Source organism: Leucoraja erinacea, chromosome 38 (genome assembly GCF_028641065.1).
Source record: "Leucoraja erinacea ecotype New England chromosome 38, Leri_hhj_1, whole genome shotgun sequence".
NCBI classification, from domain to species: domain Eukaryota; kingdom Metazoa; phylum Chordata; class Chondrichthyes; order Rajiformes; family Rajidae; genus Leucoraja; species Leucoraja erinaceus.
This window is the reverse complement of record NC_073414.1, coordinates 2,984,276-3,003,347: the sequence shown is the minus strand read 5'-3', so window position 1 is coordinate 3,003,347 and position 19,072 is coordinate 2,984,276. Positions and strand designations below refer to the sequence as shown.

Below are 19,072 nucleotides of genomic sequence, written 5' to 3'. Positions count from 1 at the left end.
CATGGGCAAGTTGGGCCGAAGGGCCTGTTTCCACGCTCTACGACCCTATGCATGACCATGCGTGTTTCCATTGGAATGAACGATGACGCAGCGGTAGAGTTGCTGCCTTACAGCGAATGCAGCGCCGGAGACTCGGGGTCGATCCCAACTACGGGTGCTGTCTGTATGGAGTTTGTACATTCTCCCCGTGACCTGCGTGGGTTTTCTCCGAGATCTTCGGTTTCTTCCCACACTCCAAAGATGTACAGGTTTGTAGGTTAATTGATTGGCAAAATGTAAAAATTGTCCCTAGTGTGTGTAAGGTAGTGTTAATGTGCGGGGATCGCTGGTCGGCGCGGATCCGGCGGGCCTTAGGGCCTGTTTCTGCGCCGTATCTCTAAATACATTTTTTTTTTTTTTAAACATGGAAAGTGAGTACGTTGCAGCCGTTATTTATAAGCTGATATGTTTGTGTATTCACAGCTTCTCAGAAAGAGGCACATCGGCAACGATATTGTCACCATCATTTTCCAGGAACCTGGTGCGCTGCCCTTCACACCAAAGAGCGTCCGTTCCCATTTCCAGCACGTGTTTGTGATTGTCAGGGTGAATAATCCGTGCACTGAGGATGTGTGCTACAGGTGAGTGCTCACATCACAGAAAGCAAACGTTTACTGCCATCGTTTTATACTCTTTCACAATCATAGCGCAACCAGTCGTTAGTGAAGTCTTTTTGAGAAGGCTCAACGTGCTCCGATGGAAGTGCAAAACCAATTGGTGCGTAGAAAGGTAGACACAAAATGCTGGAGGAACTCAGCGGGTGAGGCAGCATCTATGGAGAGCGGGAATTGGCGACTGCTTTTCTGAGTAGGTGTGAAGTGTAGATAGAAACATATAAAATAGGTGCAGGAGGAGGCCATTCGGCCCTTTGAGCAAGCACTACCATTCAATGTGATCATGGCTGATCGTCCCCTATTAATAACCCATGCCTGCCTTCTCCCCATATCCCTTGATTCCACTAGCCCCTAGAGCTCTATCTAACTCTCTCTTAAATCCATCCAGTGATTTGGCCTCCACTGCCCTCTGTGGCAGGGAATTCCACAAATTCACAACTCTCTGGGTGAAAAAGTTTTTTCTCACCTCAGTCTTAAATGACCTCCCCTTTATTCTAAGACTGTGTGTGGCCCCTGGTTCTGGACTTACCCAACATTGGGAACATTTTTCCTGCATCTAGCTTGTCCAGTTATTTTATAATTTTATATGTTTCTATAAGATCCCCCTCATCCTTCTAAACTCTGGTGAATACAAGCCTAGTCTTTTCAATCTTTCCTCATATGACAGTCCCGCCATCCCAGGGATGGAGTTGATGGTGGCAAGTCTGGACTGTCTGGTGGACTGGGCTGTTCGGAATGATTGAAATCATGCCTAAGGTGAGATCAAACTAGTTGGAAGAACTCCAGATTTAATTCTCTTTCCCATTTTATTTTATTAATATTTACTGGCTCCTATATGACCCAAGAAACAAAACAACGGACAGAGTCAAAACAAAAAAAGACCCTGAATCTTGCATCTTCGGGATATCTCGAATGCTTTGCAGGGGGAAATGTAATCAAAATAATGAGGATGTACAGAAAGTGACCCTTTCCTGCTGTCTGTTGACCAGTTGACCACAACTGGATTGGAGTCATTGGACGTCGGATGAGGAAGTAAAGATGAATGATGACTAGAGGCCTTCCTGAGTTGAGAATGCAGGAATGTCAAGTAATGGTGCCAGGTTTTGGTTACTCCACCGGCCTTGAGGTGAAGAAAACGGTCACCACTTAAAGCTATCATTTCTTACTTCTCCTCCCATCTGTGCTGATTCCACAGTGTTTTTTTCTGGAAGATACTTTATGTACTCTTTCGGCTTGGGCAGTGGAGAGGACCTGATCTGGAATCAGCGTCTTTAGCAGAATTAAGAATAGGAGAGAAAGGCAAATCAGCATTTAGTCAAACAGCATGGAAACGGATCCTACAGCCCAACTCAGCCATTTGTTCAAAGTGCTCCATCTATGCTGGTCCCATTTGCCCACATCCCTCGGAATCTTTCCTATCCATGTACCTGTCCAAATGTCTTGCATTGCAATGGTACCTGCAGCCATCATTTCCTCTGGCAGCTCGTTGCATGTACCCAAGTCAAGAGTCAAGAGAGTTTATTGTCATGTGTCCCAGATAGGACAATGAAATTCTTGCTTACTGCAGCACAACAGAATATTTTAAGCATAATACAGAACCGTTCAGTGTGTCTATATACTATATATAGACCATATATATATATATACACAAATAAATAGATAAAGTGCAATAAGCTGTTCAGAGTTTGTTTGATGTTGTATTTAATAGTCTGATGGCTGTGGGAAAGAAGCTGTTCCTGAACCTGGATGTTCCAGATTTCAAGCTCCTGTACCTTCTTCCCGATGGCAACAGAGAAATGAGTGTGTGGCAAGGATGGTGTGGGTCTTTGCTGATGTTGGCAGCCTTTTTGAGGCAGCGACTGCGATAGATCCCTTCGATGGTGAGGAGGTCAGAGCCGATGATGGCATGGGCAGTGGTCACAACTTTCTGCATTCTTTTCCGCTCCTGGACGTTCAAGTTGCCGAGCCAAGCCACGATGCAACCAGTCAGTATGGTCCCTACAGTGTACCTGTAGAAGTTCGAGAGAGTCCTCCTTGACATACCTACTCTCTGTAATCTTCTCAAGAAGTAGAGGTGCTGATGTGACTTCTTTTTAATTGCATCGGCGTTGCCACCACCCTCTGTATAGGAAAATGCCTCCCAGGTTCCAATTAAAACTTTCCCCTCTCACCTTAAATGATTGCCTTCTTGACTTGAGCTCTCCTACCCTGGGTACATTCACCCTATCAATTCCCCTCACGGCTTTATACACCTCAGTAAGATCACCCCTCGGCCTCCTGTACTCCAAGGAATAAAGTCCTAGCCTGCCCAACCTCTCCCTTTGGCTCAGGCCATCAAATCCCGTCAACATCCTCGTAAATGGAAAAGACACTGGGACAGCTACATGGATAGGAAAGGTTCGGACAGGTAAAGTCCAAATACGGACAAATGGGACTCGCATAGATGGGGCATCTTGGTCGGGAACTGCTCCAGTACATCGAGCCCGAGAGCCGAGCGGCCTTGGTACTTTGAATAATGATGGCGCCAGCATGTGTAATATATACAAAATGAATTTCACTATGGAGTTGCATATGTGACAAATATGTGACCATTGAAAGCATGGATGAGTTGGACCATAGGGTTATCATTTTAAACTTTGGTTGTATTTCCCCCCCCCCAGTGTGGCAGTGACCAGATCCAAGGACGTCCCGATCTTCGGGCCGCCCATTCCCCAGGGCTTCACCTTCAGCAAGTCTGTGGTTTTCAGAGACTTCCTGCTGGCCAAGGTCATCAACGGGGAGAAGGCGGCGCACAAGTCGGAGAAGTTCCACGCCATGGCCACCCGCACCCGGCAGGAGTACCTGAAGGACCTGGCGGAAAACAGCGTCACCAACACGCCCGTGGAAACCACCGGCAAGTTCAACCTCATGCTGCTGGGCACCAAGAAGAAGGAGAAGACGAAAGGCCGGCTGGGAGCCGAGCTCTACAGCGCCGGGGCCGTCACGTGGTGGGTTTACGCCCAGGACTACAGCCAGGCCATTGAAGTGGAGTGCGTTCTGGGCATCTCCACCGAGTACGTGGTGGTTATTGAGCAGAGTACCAAGGACGTGGTGTTCAACTGCTTCAGTGACGATGTGATCGGCTGGACCCCCGAAGCATCGACAATCAAAATCTTCCACGGCAGAGGCGACTGCATATACATTCGGGCACTGGAGGAGAGTGCGGAGGACGTCAAGGAAATCGTTCAGAGGTTGAAGGTAACTTTGCGATTTCGATTTCTGGGCTCAAACTTTGCGAATTTTTGTTCTCTGGTGATATATTCCCCCACTGTGGGCCACCCCCTACTGATGGGTTTATGGAACGAGCTGTCAGAGGAGCCACTTGAGGCCGCTACCATACAGCATTTAAACGGCATGTGCGAAGGTACACTGATTTAGCAACTAGCTTAGATGTAGGCTCTTGCTTGGCATGGGCAAGATGGGCCGAGGGGCCTGTTTCCATGCTCTATGTCACTTCTGGTGGCTCTTCCAATCTCGTGTTCATCCACCTCCTTAACCGGGGAGATTGGTGGTGATTTGAACATCCCTACAAATTGTATTCCCAATTTCCCTTCCTCCGTAATTTTTTTCAGTTACCAGTTTTGATTGAATTGAAAGGTACGGCATGGCAACAGGCACTATTTTAGGTAGACAAAAATGCTGGAGAAACTCAGCGGTGCAGCAGCATCTATGGAGCGAAGGAAATAGGCAACGTTTCGGGCTGAAACCCTTCTTCAACTTCTCCATAGATGCTGCTGCACCCGCTGAGTTTCTCCAGCATTTTTGTGTACCTTTGATTTTCCAGCATCTGCAGTTCCTTCTTAAACACCACTTTATTTTATTTTGGCTCAAGAATCCAGCATCTGCAGTCTCTTGAGTCTCGATCTCAAACCAAGCCTGCATTTCATTGATTTTTGTCCCACTTGAACCAAGTCGAGAACCTTTTAGTTTGATTAACAGCACAGATGTGTGATTCAACCTGATTAAGTAAGTAAGTAGGTTTATTGGCCAAGTATTCACATACAAGGAATTTGCCTTGGTGCTCCGCCCACAAGTAACAACATGACATACAGTGACAGTTACGAATGACTCAGAAAACACTAAGCATTAATAATAATAAAACTTTAATGATAAAACACCATTGATCAAGCATGTTAATGGGCAGCACGGAGGTTCAGCTGTCTTATAGCACCAGAGACCCAGGTTCGATCCTGACCACGGGTGCTGTCTGTACACAGTTTGTAAGTTCTTCCCGTGAGCTGCGTGAGTTTTCTTCAGGATATCCGGTTTCCTCCCACACTCCAAAGGCGTACAGGTTTGTATGTTAATCGGCTTGTTATAATTGTAAATTGTCCCTAGGGTTTGTTTGATAGCATCAGTATGTGTGGATCGCTGGTTGGTGCCTGTTTCCGTGCTGTATCTCTAAACTAAACCCCAGGCCTATTTGTTGCTGTCATCCAGCTGTTCATTGCTTTTTCAGCTACTCCTTTGGGTAAATCTTCCTCAAGGCAGAGAGATAAGTACAGTGTACTGTAACGTTACATTATAATGTTAAATATCTGTCTGAAGAAAGGTCTTTTCTCCAGAGATGCTGTCTGACCCACTGAGTTACTCCAGCATCTTGTGTTTATCTAAATATTCATTGAGCTTTGTTGAAAATGTTTTTCCAGCCCTGGGAAAGGAAATGCACAGCAAACCATTGCCTGTCAACGTTAATCTGCTGGCCAATGAAGATCTGCTGTTTAGGACATTTGAATTCAATTGAATTGAATTGAATTTATATGTCATTCAGACCTTTCGGTCTGAAGATTGTTCCCGATGTTGGGGAAGTCCAGGACAAGGGGTCACAGCTTAAGGATAAGGGGGAAATCTTTTAGGACTGAGATGAGGAAAACATTTTTCACACAGAGAGTGGTGAATCTCTGGAATTCTCTGGCACAGAAGGTAGTGAGGCCAGTTCATTGGCTATATTTAAGAGGGAGTTAGATGTGGCCCTTGTGGCTAAAGGGATCAGGGGGTATGGAGAGAAGGCAGGTACAGTATACTGAGTTGGATGATCAGCCATGATCATATTGAACGGCAGTGCAGGCTCGAAAGGCCGAATGGCCTCTACTCCTGCACCTATTTTCTATGTTTCTATGAATGAAATTTCGTCACCATGCAGTCATACATATAATAAAAAAGACAAAAACACACAATAAACACAAATTTAACATCCACCACAGTGAGTTCACCAGGCATCTCCTCACTGCTATGGAAGGCAAAAGTCTTAAGTCTTTGTCTCTTCCCTCCTTGTTCTCCCTCTGCGCCGAGGCGATCCAGGCTTCGGATGTTGTGACCCCGCTGGGCGATGATAAGTAATGTCAGTCCCGCGGCTGAATCCAAGCGCTGCGAACGGGAATTTGATCTCGAATTCCTGCTGTATCTTGGGTCTGATTAATTGTAATGGGAAGTCGCAGTTTCATTCCAGCCTTTGAACTGATTTGTGAGTTGAATTAATTGACCTTGGGCCAAATGTCCTTCACGCTGAACGCGGTGTAAATTGTTGCCGTTTTGTCCATTTGCAGAAGCATTGACCCGAAGACTTTGCTTGTTCTTCAGTTATTTGGGTTAATCATAAGCCACAAATGTTGCCCTACATTTTTACAGAACCTCTGCTGAACATTGGAATCATCTTTGTTTCACGAGAAAGTAACTGGTGCACAAATGATCCTCGACATCCCGCGGAGCATTTGGTGTTGTGTTGCAGGAGCTTCTGGGCTCCGAGCTCCATAAGCAATCAGTGACTTGGTCATAGGACTTCACATTAACTAAAACTATCCGGGTGTGTCAGGATATATTAATGAAAGCATTTCATGGATACTTAAAGAAATATATTAGGCACACTAACACTATCCCACACACTGGGGACAATTTACAATTTTACCAAAGCCAATTAGCCTACAAGCCTGTAACCTACAAGCCTTTGGAGTGTGGGAGGAATCTGGAGCATTCGGAGAAAACTCACAGGGAAAATGTACAAACTCCTCACAGATAAACACCCGTGGGCTGGATTGAATCTGGGTCTCCAGCGCTGTAAGACAACAACTTGACTGCTGTGCCAATGTACCGCTCCTAAAGTAGTTTACTGGAATTAGTTGGGTCGGAGCTCACTGTGTTAATTGTGAATCTTTATCCCTCTTTCACCCGCAGATTGTGACTGGAGGGTGCGAGACTGTGGACATGACTCTGCGGCGGAACGGCCTCGGGCAGCTTGGGTTTCACGTCAAGTACGACGGCACGGTGGCGGAAGTGGAGGAGTATGGGTTTGCCTGGCAGGCTGGGCTGAGACAGGGGAGTCGACTGGTGGAGATCTGCAAGGTGGCCATTGTAACGCTGACCCACGACCAGATGATCGATCTCCTGAGGACATCAGTGACCGTGAAGGTGGTCATCATCCCACCTCACGAAGACGGAAGCCCACGCAGGTATGATGCTCTTCAATGCTCAAATCTGGCAGCATCACTGTTAATTGTAAATGGCCATTCCACCCACATTTCCACCTTGTACTAGGATCCAGTGCTTTCATTTGTGACTACAAGCCCACATCTCGAAAAAGTTTTTTAAACTGTGGCGCAGTGTTGGAGTTGCTGCCTTACGGGCCTGTCCCACTTAGGCGACTCTTTAGGCGACTGCCAGGGACTAGTTTTAATGCAATTATACCAAGCCAATTAACCTACAAACCTGAGGTAGACAAAAATGCTGGAGAAACTCAGCGGGTGCAGCAGCATCTATGAAGCGAAGGAAATAGGCAACGTTTCGGGCCGAAACCCTTCTTCAGACTAATAGGGGGTGGCGGGGAGAAGAAAGGAAAAAGGAGGAGGAGGAGCCCGAGGGCTGAGGAAGGGGAGGAGACAGCAAGGGCTAACAAAATTGGGAGAATTCAATGTTCATGCCCGCAGGATGCAGACTCTCCAAGCGGAATATGAGGTGCTGTTCCTCCAATTTCCGGTGTTACTCGCTCTGGCCATGGAGGAGACCCAGGACAGAGAGGTCGGATGGGGAATGGGAGGGGGAGTTGAAGTGCTGAGCCACCGGGAGGTCAGGTTGGTTATCGCGGACCGAGTGGAGGTGTTCGGCGAAGCGATCGCCCAGCCTCCGCTTGATCTCACCGACAAACCTGTACGTCTTTAGAGTGTGGGAGGAAACCAAAAATCTCTGAGAAAACCCACACAGTTTCAAGGGGAGAACATACAAACTCTGTACAGACAGCACCAGTAGTCGGGATCGAACCCGCGTCTCAGGTGCTGCAAACATTGTAAGGCAGCAACTCTACCACTGTGCCACCCTGCTGCCCCTGCACCTTTTAGAACCTTTAGGTCACAGTTTCCAGACTCTTAAACCTTCTTTCAGATGGTAGATGTGAAACGAGAGTGCGGCCAAGGTCTTTGGTTCCAAAAGGAAATACACTACTAAGCCCCTATTCATAGGTTTCAATAGCTTTGCTGCCTGTTAATAGAACAAATGATCCCTTGAACTTATCCAGAATTAATGCTGATGCCTGATTAGCATTTTTCTCTACTTTTGTTAATGTTTTGGAATTGTTTTTTGCTGAAGCAGTGAATAGTGCTGTTTTTCACCCCCCTGGAATCAGGCCAGGGCTGCTGTTAAATTTTGACTGTGGACATAAATTCAAATCAACTGTTGTTGTAAGTATTCTAAGTACTTTAGTTCAAGTCACGTACGTTAATCTGGCTCCCTCATGTTCTTGGACTACATTACTTGCCCTACCCTGCAGCCCACACTGCAGTATCATCAATATTTTCTAATGACTGCTCACATCTGATGAATGAAACAGGAGGAAGCCATTTTAACACTTTGGGTCTGTTCTACCATTTAATAAGATCATGCCTGATAGAAACACAAAATCATAGACAATAGGCGCAGGAGTAGGCCATTTGGCCTTTTGAGCCAGCACAGCCATTCAATATGATCATGGCTGATCATCCAGAATCAGTACCCCGTTCCTGCTTTGGCAAGAAGAATTTCACTACACCTAGGTGCATGTGACTAATAAAATAACCTTGATCCTTGACCTTTCTCTCCATATCCCTTGATTCCGTTAGCCTCAAGAACTCTCTCTTGAAAACATCCAGTGAATTGGCCTCCACTACCTTCTGTTGCAGAGAATTGCACAGATTCGCAACTCTCTGGGTGAAAAAGTGTTTCCTCATTTCAGTCCTAAATGGCCTACTACCCCTTATTCTGGAACTGTGACCCCTGGTTCTGGGCTCTCCCAACATTGGGAACATTTTTCTTGCATCTAGCCTGTCCAATCCCTTAAGAAATTTATATTTCTGTAAGATCCCCTCTTCTTCCAAAAATTCCAGTGAATACAAGCACATTCTATCATCTATGACCATACTAGATTGTATCTGTTTTAACTTCATCATCTCCCAGTCCCCCCCCCCCCCCATCTGTACCCCTCTAGTCTTTGTGCCTCCCCCACCTCTCTGTTCCAGCTTCCTTTCCCCTTCCACAATCAGTCTACATGAGAAAGAATGGCAAGATGGAATCTGCAGGAAAGTTGGAGGCATTTTGAACAAAGTTACTCCAGAGAAATTTGGCAAGCTCTGCCTTGAGCTTCCCAATGTGGGTGTAGACTCAAAACTGGGACTAAAAGAGAGCATTTTACTGGAAGTAGACTATCCTGACATAAACAGCACTGCCAGGAAAGGATGAGGGGAAAAGAAAAAGTAGTAGCGAGGGTCAGAGAATGGAGGAATTACTGGGGAGAGGAGCCGAGCAAGGGAGAGAGATAATTTACCAGCAAAAAAAAAGCCCAGAAAAAAAATTGATTTACAAATTAATCCTTGCCTTAGAATTGTGTTTAGAGAAACAATAAACGTTGCCGTAATTGGATTTCTTTGAGGGAGGGCTATTCTTTGAATAGCAATTTTTCACGTTACAAATCTATTAGCATTTGTTTTCCTTGGTGCCACATCCAGGCCCTGTAGGAGACCGACCTCCTAAGGTACAACAGCGATGAAAATGCATTCAATACATCCTTCCTTGCTCTAAATTGCCTGCTTTTAAGATCCAGCTGTGTTGAATTCATGCAGAGACCTGTGTGTGTCCATGCATTTGAAGGAAACCTATTACGTCGGGAAGCGCATACATTTGTACAGTTCAGTCTAATCTTTGTGAGAGTTATTGTTAGCACCTGTCCATCTATCTTGTACGTTTTTAATTTGCCTCTTTCACGATGTTCATTCATAAATCTTTTAGTATATTAACAGTTGTTAATATTCAAAAGCATTCATTTCAGTTTAGTTTATTGTCACATGTACCGAGGTACAGTGTTTGCATGCGTGCTTAAAAATTTTTGTTGCGTGCTTAAAAACTCAGTGGAAAGACCATACACGATTACAATTGATTAAGAAGGAACTGCAGATGCTGGAAAAATCCAAGGTAGACAAAAATGCTGGAGAAACTCAGTGGGTGAGGCAGCATCTATGGAGCGAAGGAATGGGTGACGTTTCTGAAGAAGGTTCTCAACCTGAAACGTCACCTATTTCCTTCGCTCCATAGATGCTGCCTCACCCGCTGAGTTTCTCCAGCATTTTTGTCTACCTACGATTACAATTGAGATTGTAAAATTCTTAAGGGGTTGGACAGGCTAGATGCAGGAAGATTGTTTCCGATGTTGGGGAAGTCCAGAACAAGGGGTCACAGTTTAAGGATAAGGGGGAAATCTTTTAGGACTGAGATGAGGAAAACATTTTTCACACGGAGAGTGGTGAATCTGTGGAATTCTCTGCCACAGAAGGTAGTTGAGGCCACACAGTTCATTGGCTATATTTAAGAGGGAGTTAGATGTGGCCCTTGTGGCTAAAGGGATCAGGGGGTATGGAGAGAAGGCAGGCACAGGATACTGAGTTGGATGATCAGCCATGATCATATTGAATGGCGGTGCAGGCTCGAAGGGCCGAATGGCCTACTCCTGCACCTATTTTCTATGTTTCGAGATCGGTGTCTTGCCAGAGAGCCAGGAGGTGCAGAGGTAGCCTTCCTCCAGATCTTTCTAGTGGCGAAGCCTTTCGATTCTTCAGCAATAAAGAAAGTCAAGGCTACGGGAGGGGCGGGAACGGGACCAAGAATTGTAGCGTTGAAAGGAAATGAAACCAAAAGCACCGATCGATGAATGATGGACACACGGAGGATCAAAACCAGAGATAAGACACAAAAATGCTACTCAGCTGGAACAGGCAGCATCTCTGGAGAGAAGGAATGGGTGAGGTTTTGGGTGGAGACCATTCTTCAGACTCAAAACTGGACAAAATACAATTTCAAGGGAAACGGGTGGCACGGTTCTGCAGTGGCGTGAAATAATGATTTGTGCGCATTGAATGACAAGGGGGATACAAGGGGCCGAATGGCCTTGTCCTGCATCTATTTCTAATGACTCACCTATAGAGTGATTCATTAGAAATGATAGACTCATCATCCCATTCCTCTTGACCCATATGGCTTTAATTTAGAATACATTTAGACTAACTTCTTGGAAGAAGTACTTGAGTCACAGCTGCGTGTGGGCCTGATGACTCTCCTGTGTGTTCTTGGACACTGCCAGAGGATATCATGACCCTGCTCCAAACTTGACCACAGCAGGGGTGGTCGCATCAGGAAGGATCTTTTCACTTTACATCCCCGCGTGACAAAGCTATCTTCTTCACTCTGAGCTAGAGAGCACATCCAAGTTACTGTCAAGGACTAAAAGTAATTGTACAAATAACCTAAACTCATCTGGGACAGGCAGCATCTCTGGAGAGAAGGAATGGGTGACACATCGGGTCGAGGCCCTTCTTCAGACTGATGTCCAGCATCACTCCAGCATTTTGTGTCTACCTTCGATTTAAACCCGCATCTGCCAAATAGCTATCTCTCCTTTATTCTTCTGCTTTCTACCTCTGCTTATTTTCTTTTCATTCTCTTTCCTTCCTCATTTTCCTTTTCTTACTTTCTGAAATCACACACGTTTAAAAAAAAAGTAAAGAAAAAAAAAGAAGAGGAAAAAAAAGCATCTGCAGTCCTTTCCTGCACCTAAGCTCATCCTGCAAGTTGTAGACACAAGGAACTGCAAACGCTGGCTTACCAAAAAAAAGACACAAAATGCTGGAGCAACTCTGCCGAGTTGGTGGAGTAACTTGGTGGATTAACTCAGTGGACTGAAGAGGAATTGGGAGAATGGCCCTATGCCTATCCCTGCCTTCCACAGATGCTGCCTGACTCACTGAGTTATTCGGTGTCTTCTTTTCTCAACGTTCTGGTTTGCGGGCGGGGCTGAAATCTTGTCTAAACCCGCACCCCTGGTGAGCAGCCAGTTTCCAGAAGTTTGTAAGTTGGGAAATAACGTCGCCCATCCCTGCGATCAGGCGTTGCATATTACTCCGGGGTTACTCAATCACAACCGCAGGAGCCAGCCACATTCCAGACTGCACTTCACATTGTGGGTAGACAAAAAATGCTGGAGTAACTCAGCGGGTGAGGCAGCATCTATGGAGAGAAGGAATGGGTGACAGTTCGAGTCGAAAACCCGAAACATAGAAATTAGGTACAGGAGTAGGCCATTTGGCCCTTCGAGCCTGCACCGCCATTCAATATGATCATGGATGATCATCCAACTCAGTATCCCATCCTTGCCTTCTCTCCATACCCCCTGATCCCTCTAGCCACAAGGGCCACATCTACAGGTAACTCCCTCTTAAATATAGCCAATGAACTGGCCTCAACTCCTTCCAGTGGCAGAGAATTCCACAGATTCACCACTCTCTGTGTGAAAAAAAATATATCTTCTCGGTCCTAAAAGACTCCCCCCTGATCTTTAAACTGTGACCCCTTGTCCTGGACTTCCCCAACATCGGGAACAATCTTCCTGCATCACCCATCACCCATTCCTTCTCCAGAGATGCTGCCTGTCCCGCTGAGTTTCTCTAGCGTTTTGTGTCTATCTTAGAGAGAGAGAAAGAGATGGGATCAGGCTCTTTGGTCTGAAGAAGGGTCTCCACTCAAAATTTCACCTCTCCATGTTCTCCAGAGATGCTGCATAACCTGTTGAATTACTCTGGCACTTAGTGTCTTTTTTTTGTAAACCAGCATCTGCAGTTCTTTGTCACCACTCTTTGTTAAAGGGATGTGGCTGTGTTCAAATCCTAATAGATACTGATTCTGTGATAACAAAAATATTTTAAGATAGCCGTAAATGTTATATTACTGGTAGGTCTCATTTCCATATTCCATGCTCCATGGCTAGAGGGATCAGGGGGAATGGAGAGAAGGCAGGTACAGGATGCTCACACAGTTAGAAGAAGAGTTTCGACCCGAAACGTTGCCTATTTCCTTCGCGCCAAAGTTGCTGCTGCACCCGCTGATTTTTCCAGCACTTTTGTCTACCTGCTCACACACTTATTCTTCTCCTCATCCATCCATGCCCATTGCTGGAAAAAGTGTGGTGGCTTCTGGTGGGAACAAGTTGGCGAGATAGTTAGCCTGCCAGCAATCATTCACGGGGCAAGAATGTGCTAGATTACTTGGTCAGACTTGGTTGTCCTATTTGCAGACTTCATTTCCTCTGTCATCACTTTTCATGTCAGTGTTTAATTGGAGTGAGTTCCTGAAGTGTTTCTTCTGAAGTCTGTCCAAAGCAAGCGCTGTCTGCGGAGGGCGCTCAGCATCGCCAAGGACTGCTCTCACCCCAACCATGGACTGTTTACCCTCCTACCATCCGGGAGGCGCTACAGGTCTCTCCGTTGCCGAACCAGCAGGTCGAGGAACAGCTTCTTCCCGGCGGCTGTCACTCTACTCAACAACGTACCTCGGTGACTGCCAATCACCACCCCCCCCGGACACTTATTATTATTTATTCAAATCATTTGCTATGTCGCTCTTCCAGGGAGATGCTAAATGCATTTCGTTGTCTCTGTACTGTACACTGACAATGACAATTAAAATTGAATCTGAATCTGAATCTGAATCTGAAGTGCTGGCCTGAAATTGATCAAAGGTCTTCCTTCTTCCCCCTTTGTCTCACAATGTCAGTGCCGAACATGATGCTGAGTTAAAGTGATCACCTCCATGTAGATTGGTTACTTTACATACTAACTAGCACGTGATCCCTATCCCTCCATTCTCCATCTCCGTGTGTGTGTGTACAGTGGCGGACTGGGTCTAAAAATATAGGTTGCCACGAGACAAAGGAGGCCCACTTCATCAGGGACTCACTTGATATAGGGGCCTCACTTCATCAGGGGCCCACTTGATATAGGGGGCTCACTTCATCAGGGGCCCACTTGATATAGGGGGCTCACTTCATCAGGGGCCCACTTGTCATCGGGCAAGCTGACACCCTGGCCAGTCCGCCAATGTGTGTGTATGCTAATACCTCTTAAACGCCACTATTGCATCTGCCTCCACCACCACCCCTGCTAACGCACTGCCCTCTGTGACTGTAAAAATACAAACTTACCCCGCACATCTCTTTTAACCTTAGCCCCTCCCATCGTACAGTTCTGCCCTCTCGTCATTGACATTTCCACTTTGGCGAACCGGCTTGCGACTGTATCAAGTTCATTTCATCTTGGCCTCAAAGCACCTACTATTCTTTTAATGTGTAGCCAAATTGATTGCCAAATCTCAGAGTTGCTCCACGGAGCAAGATGAAGGAAGGCAGGTCTGCATTCTCTAGGGCTTAGAAGACAAAGGAGGCGATTTCATTGAAATTTCTGAGACTCTGCCAAAAATTGACAGGTTAGATTTAGACTTCAGAGGTTCAGCGTGGAAACAGGCCCTTCGGCACGCCGGGTCCGGTCCAACCAGCGATCGCCCCCGTACACTGGTACTATCCTACACGCCATGGACAATTTACGTCTTTAGAGTGTCGGTCGAAACCGGAGCACCCAGAAAAAGGCCACACGGTCACAGGGAGAACGTACAAACTCCGCACAGACAGCACCCGTAGTCAGGATCGAACCTGGGTCTCTGGTGCTGTGAGGCACCGCTGGATCCCAAGAGGCTGTTTGTTCAGGTTGGACAACCTGGAAGGTAGACAAAAGGGTTTAGAGAAACTCAGCGGGTGCAGCAGCATCTATGGAGCGAAGGAAATAGGCAACGTTTCGTCCCGAAACGTTGCCTATTTCCTTCGCTCCATAGATGCTGCTGCACCCGCTGAGTTTCTCCGGCACTTTTGTCTACCTTCGATTTTCCAGCATCTCAAGTTCAAGTGAGTTTATTGTCCTGTCCCCATCTGCAGTTCCTTCTTAAACTCTTGGACAACCTGGATGTGAGGGTCCCAGACAACAGAGTTGGTCGCTTGGTGAAAGACCTCTCCCCTCGGGGGGGCTTACTATTTGAATCCTCCGGCTTGTGAGGCCGTTTATGCTCAAGTGAGATTGACGGATGTTTTGCAATAACAGGAGATCAAAGCATGTGAGGACAGGAGGGGAAATGAATGATGTACAGGGATTAACCGTGATCTTATTAAGTGGTGGAGTGGGCTCAAGGATGTGTGCGCTCCTGGACTCCTGTCCTTCTTTAAAGCTCCTATGTTGAAACTCAAACAGCTTTGCCAAACAGCTCATTATGATGTGGGTGGTGCCTGGCTCTCAGACCTGTTTAACTGAGGCTGGAGAGATTTATTTACTTTTTATTTCATTTGAAGATGTTCCCCATCGGAAGGGTATTGTCCTGTGAACTTAATGAAAAGCCCGGAGTAACATGCAGTGTTTGCTGATTGCCTAAACGGCTTTCAATCCTGACGTGACCGATGAATGCCAGATGAATGCCAGTGTTTTTTTTTTATTTTTTATAAACCTTCCTCTATTGTGACTCATTTTTCTTTTTATGTTTCTGCGGAACACAAAGCTGCCTTTTCAAGCTTTTGTGCGGTGCTCTATAATGGGGCTAGTTTTGTCTTGCCTGAGCCAAAGGGGAGGAGAGGAAATGAAACACAATCTGCAAAGAGCAGTTTTTCTTTTAATTGGCACGGCTTCAAAAACCACCGGCTCCCCTTCAAGTGCACCAAACGTGGCCATTTATAATCCTACTTAACAGCGCAAATTTGTCTTGAATGGCGGTGGAATGTGCCATGAATGCATCGGGGTTGAATCTAAGCCGTGTCGCGCTCTCCAACAAACCACATCTTTTTTTTGTCGCCTTCATTATTAATTGGGATGTTTTTAATCTTCAAATTGCCAAATCAGAAAGGAACAGCAGCGGCACGTTGGCGCAGCGGTAGAGTTGCTGCCTCACAGCGCCAGAGACCCGGGTTTGATCCTGACTACAGGTGCTGTCTGTACGGAGTTTGTACGTTCTCCCCGTGACCTGCGTATTTTTTCTCCTGCGATCTTCGGCTTCCTCCCACACTCCAAAGACGTACAGATTAGAACGGAGATCTAATTTGCCCCGTTCCTGCCCTCTCCCCATATCCCCTGACATTGAATCTGTCCAAAGCAAGCGCTGTCTGCGGAGGGCGCTCAGCATCGCCAAGGACTGCTCTCACCCCAACCATGGACTGTTTACCCTCCTACCATCCGGGAGGCGCTACAGGTCTCTCCGTTGCCGAACCAGCAGGTCGAGGAACAGCTTCTTTCCGGCGGCTGTCACTCTACTCAACAACGTACCTCGGTGACTGCCAATCACCACCCCCCCCCCCCCCTTATTCTTTTTTTTTTAATTCAAATCGTTTGCTATGTCGCTCTTCCAGGGAGATGCTAAATGCATTTCGTTGTCTCTGTACTGTACACTGACAATGACAATTAAATTGAATCTGAATCTGAGATGAGGAATCACTTTTTCACACTGAGAGTTGTGCGTCTGTGGAATTCTCTGCCTCAGAGGGCGGTGGAGGCCGGTTCTCAGGACACTGTCAAGAGAGAACTACGTAGGGCTCTTAAAGATAGCTGAGTCAGGGAATATGGGGAGAGGGCAGGAACGGGGTACTGATTGTGGATGATCAGCCATGATCACATTGAATGGAGGTGCTGGCTCAAAGGGCCAAATGGCCTACTCTGGATGGCCTACTCTGACATCTGAATTTCCCCTGAATAAGGGGATTAATAAAGTATTTATTACTATTATTATTATTTATTACTCCTGCACCTATTTATTGTTTGTGAGCTAATTGGCTTGGTATAAATGTAAATTGCCACTAGAATAGTGTTAGAATGTGGGAATCGCTGGCCCGTACGGACACGGTGGACCGAAGGGCCTGTTTCCGTGCTGTACCTCAAAACTGAAGTAAACTAAACTAAAAGGTAGTGTACACGTATCACAGTGCAGTGATTTTCCAGCGTCTTTTGGAGTGCCGGCATCAGGCACTGGCTCCCAATTTGGTTCCAAAACTAAGCTCAACCTTGAGGTCTTTCCCAAGCGAGCGTGCCTTCCCCAGCGGCAGTACGCTGCTGGCTTAATAATCATACCAGGCAGAGGGGACCACTGTTTTGGCGCACTTAGTAAAGAAGGGGATAGAAGTTTGAAAAATGCTGAGAGTCATAGATAGATAGGGTCGACAGTCAGAACCTTTTCCCAAGGGTGCCAATGTCAAAGAGTAGAGGGCATAGCTTTAAGGTGAGAGGGGCAAAGTTCAAAGAAGATGTGCAGGGCAGGGTTTTTATTTATAATGAGAGTGCTTGGTGCCTGGAACGTGCTGCGTTGGGTGTGGTGGTAGAGGCAGATACCAGAGTGGTGTTTAAGAGGCTCTTAATAGGCACATAGATATGCAGGGATATGAATCATGATGAAAAAGGACAGATTTAATTTAATTTGGCATCTTAGGGCAGCACGGTGGCGCTGTGGTACAGTTGCTGTCACAGCGCCGGAGACCCGCGTTCGATCCCGACTACGAGTGCTGTCTGTACGGAGTTTGCACGTTCTCCCCGTGACCTGCGTTGTTTTTCTCAGAGATCTTCGGTTTCCTCCCGCACTCCAAAGACGTGCAGGTTTGTAGGTTAATTGGCTTGGTATAACTTTAAATTGGCCCTAGTGTGTGTATGGTAGTGTTTGTGTGCGGGGATCGCTGGTCAGGGCAGACCTGCGTGGGCCGAAGGGCCTTTTTCAGAGATCTTCGGTTTCTCTAAACTGCACTAAAAAGACGTGGGACATTGTGAGTTAATTGGCTTGGTGCCCACTTTAAATTGGCCTATAGTGTGTGTATAGTCAGTACCAAAGTGTGCGGGTATCGCTGGTCAGGCAGACTACGGTGGGAAATTAAGGGCCTGTTTCCACGAATTGGGAATTGATTGCAGTGAATCTCAGCCCCAAACTGAACTAAACAAGAACTTGGGACTCCCTCTGTGAGCCAAAAATGTATAGGTGTGAAAACACACCATCCAGATTCACTCGGTTTCTTGGTGTGTTATCTAGTCAGCTACCAAAACTACACAACAAGAGCAGTGCTAACATTCTATCAACCTCATTGCAGCACTCTTGACGGGAAGAGAAATTAGGGGCGTTTACCTTGCAGAAACGGGAATTCCCTTATCGTGTATCTGTACATTGAATTGTTTGGATTCATGTATTGCTTTCTGCTGACCATCACACAAACCAGAAGTTATTCCCATTGACACACTCTCAGCATCACCTCAACGCTGCCTCGGCAAGGCTTCTTGTGGTGGAAATCAAGGACCAGTCTCACCCTGGCCACTCCCTCTTCTCCCATCTCCCATCGGGCAAAATGTATAGGTGTGAAAACACACACCTCCAGATTCAGGGACGGTGGTGGAAAGATTGGTGGAAACAGGGCCGCGATGTAAACGCTCTTTCCTTGCCCCCTGCTGGCTGGTTAGCACGCAGCAAAAGCTTTTCACTGTACCTCAGTACAGGTGACAATAAACTAAACTGAACTGAGCAGGGTGTGGTAAGATTGAGAGGCTGACTTCACCGGCACAGGTATTAGTGCCAAAGCAAAACACTGTATCCCCTAAACGTACATGCAGTAACTTAAAGGCCAGTCTTGCTCAGCACTGTCCTACAAACTCTACCTCCGGCAGTTGCAATTCTGGTTTTAAATTGTAATCCTGCTAATAAAATGCTTGGATGGATTTGGACAAGTTCTGTCTTAAATAAAATGTTTTCCCAACATACAGAATTATTAAGGTCTGGCAAGCCGATGAGCTGTTTTCCTCTGCACCACCCTGCAATCTGTGGAATCATGGTTACGCCACAAAGTGTGGTCAAAAACAACTAAATATAGTTTTGGTTTAGTTCACAGTAACATCTCTTTAAATAGGGTGCGAGGTAGTTGGTGATCAAGTGGAGGGTTAAAGGGCCTGTCCCACTTAGGCAACTTTCTCGGTGACTTTCTGGCACCCGTCATAGTCGCGGCAGTTGGCTGAAATTTTTCAACGTGTTCAAAATCGAGCGGCTAC

At 46.4% G+C, this 19,072-nt stretch overlaps 1 protein-coding gene across 4 annotated transcripts in view; it reads left to right on the top strand.

Moving 5' to 3' along the window:
- sipa1l3 (signal-induced proliferation-associated 1 like 3) overlaps nt 1-19,072 on the top strand; it is a 161,746-nt gene that overhangs the window by 96,784 nt on the left and 45,890 nt on the right. For all 4 annotated transcript variants that reach the window (XM_055663617.1, XM_055663618.1, XM_055663619.1 and 1 more), the window contains exons 7-9: nt 463-620; nt 3,314-3,890; nt 6,864-7,138. In XM_055663617.1, the coding sequence (XP_055519592.1) occupies nt 463-620; nt 3,314-3,890; nt 6,864-7,138 (1,010 nt within the window). The remainder of the gene's footprint in view (nt 1-462; nt 621-3,313; nt 3,891-6,863; nt 7,139-19,072) is intronic.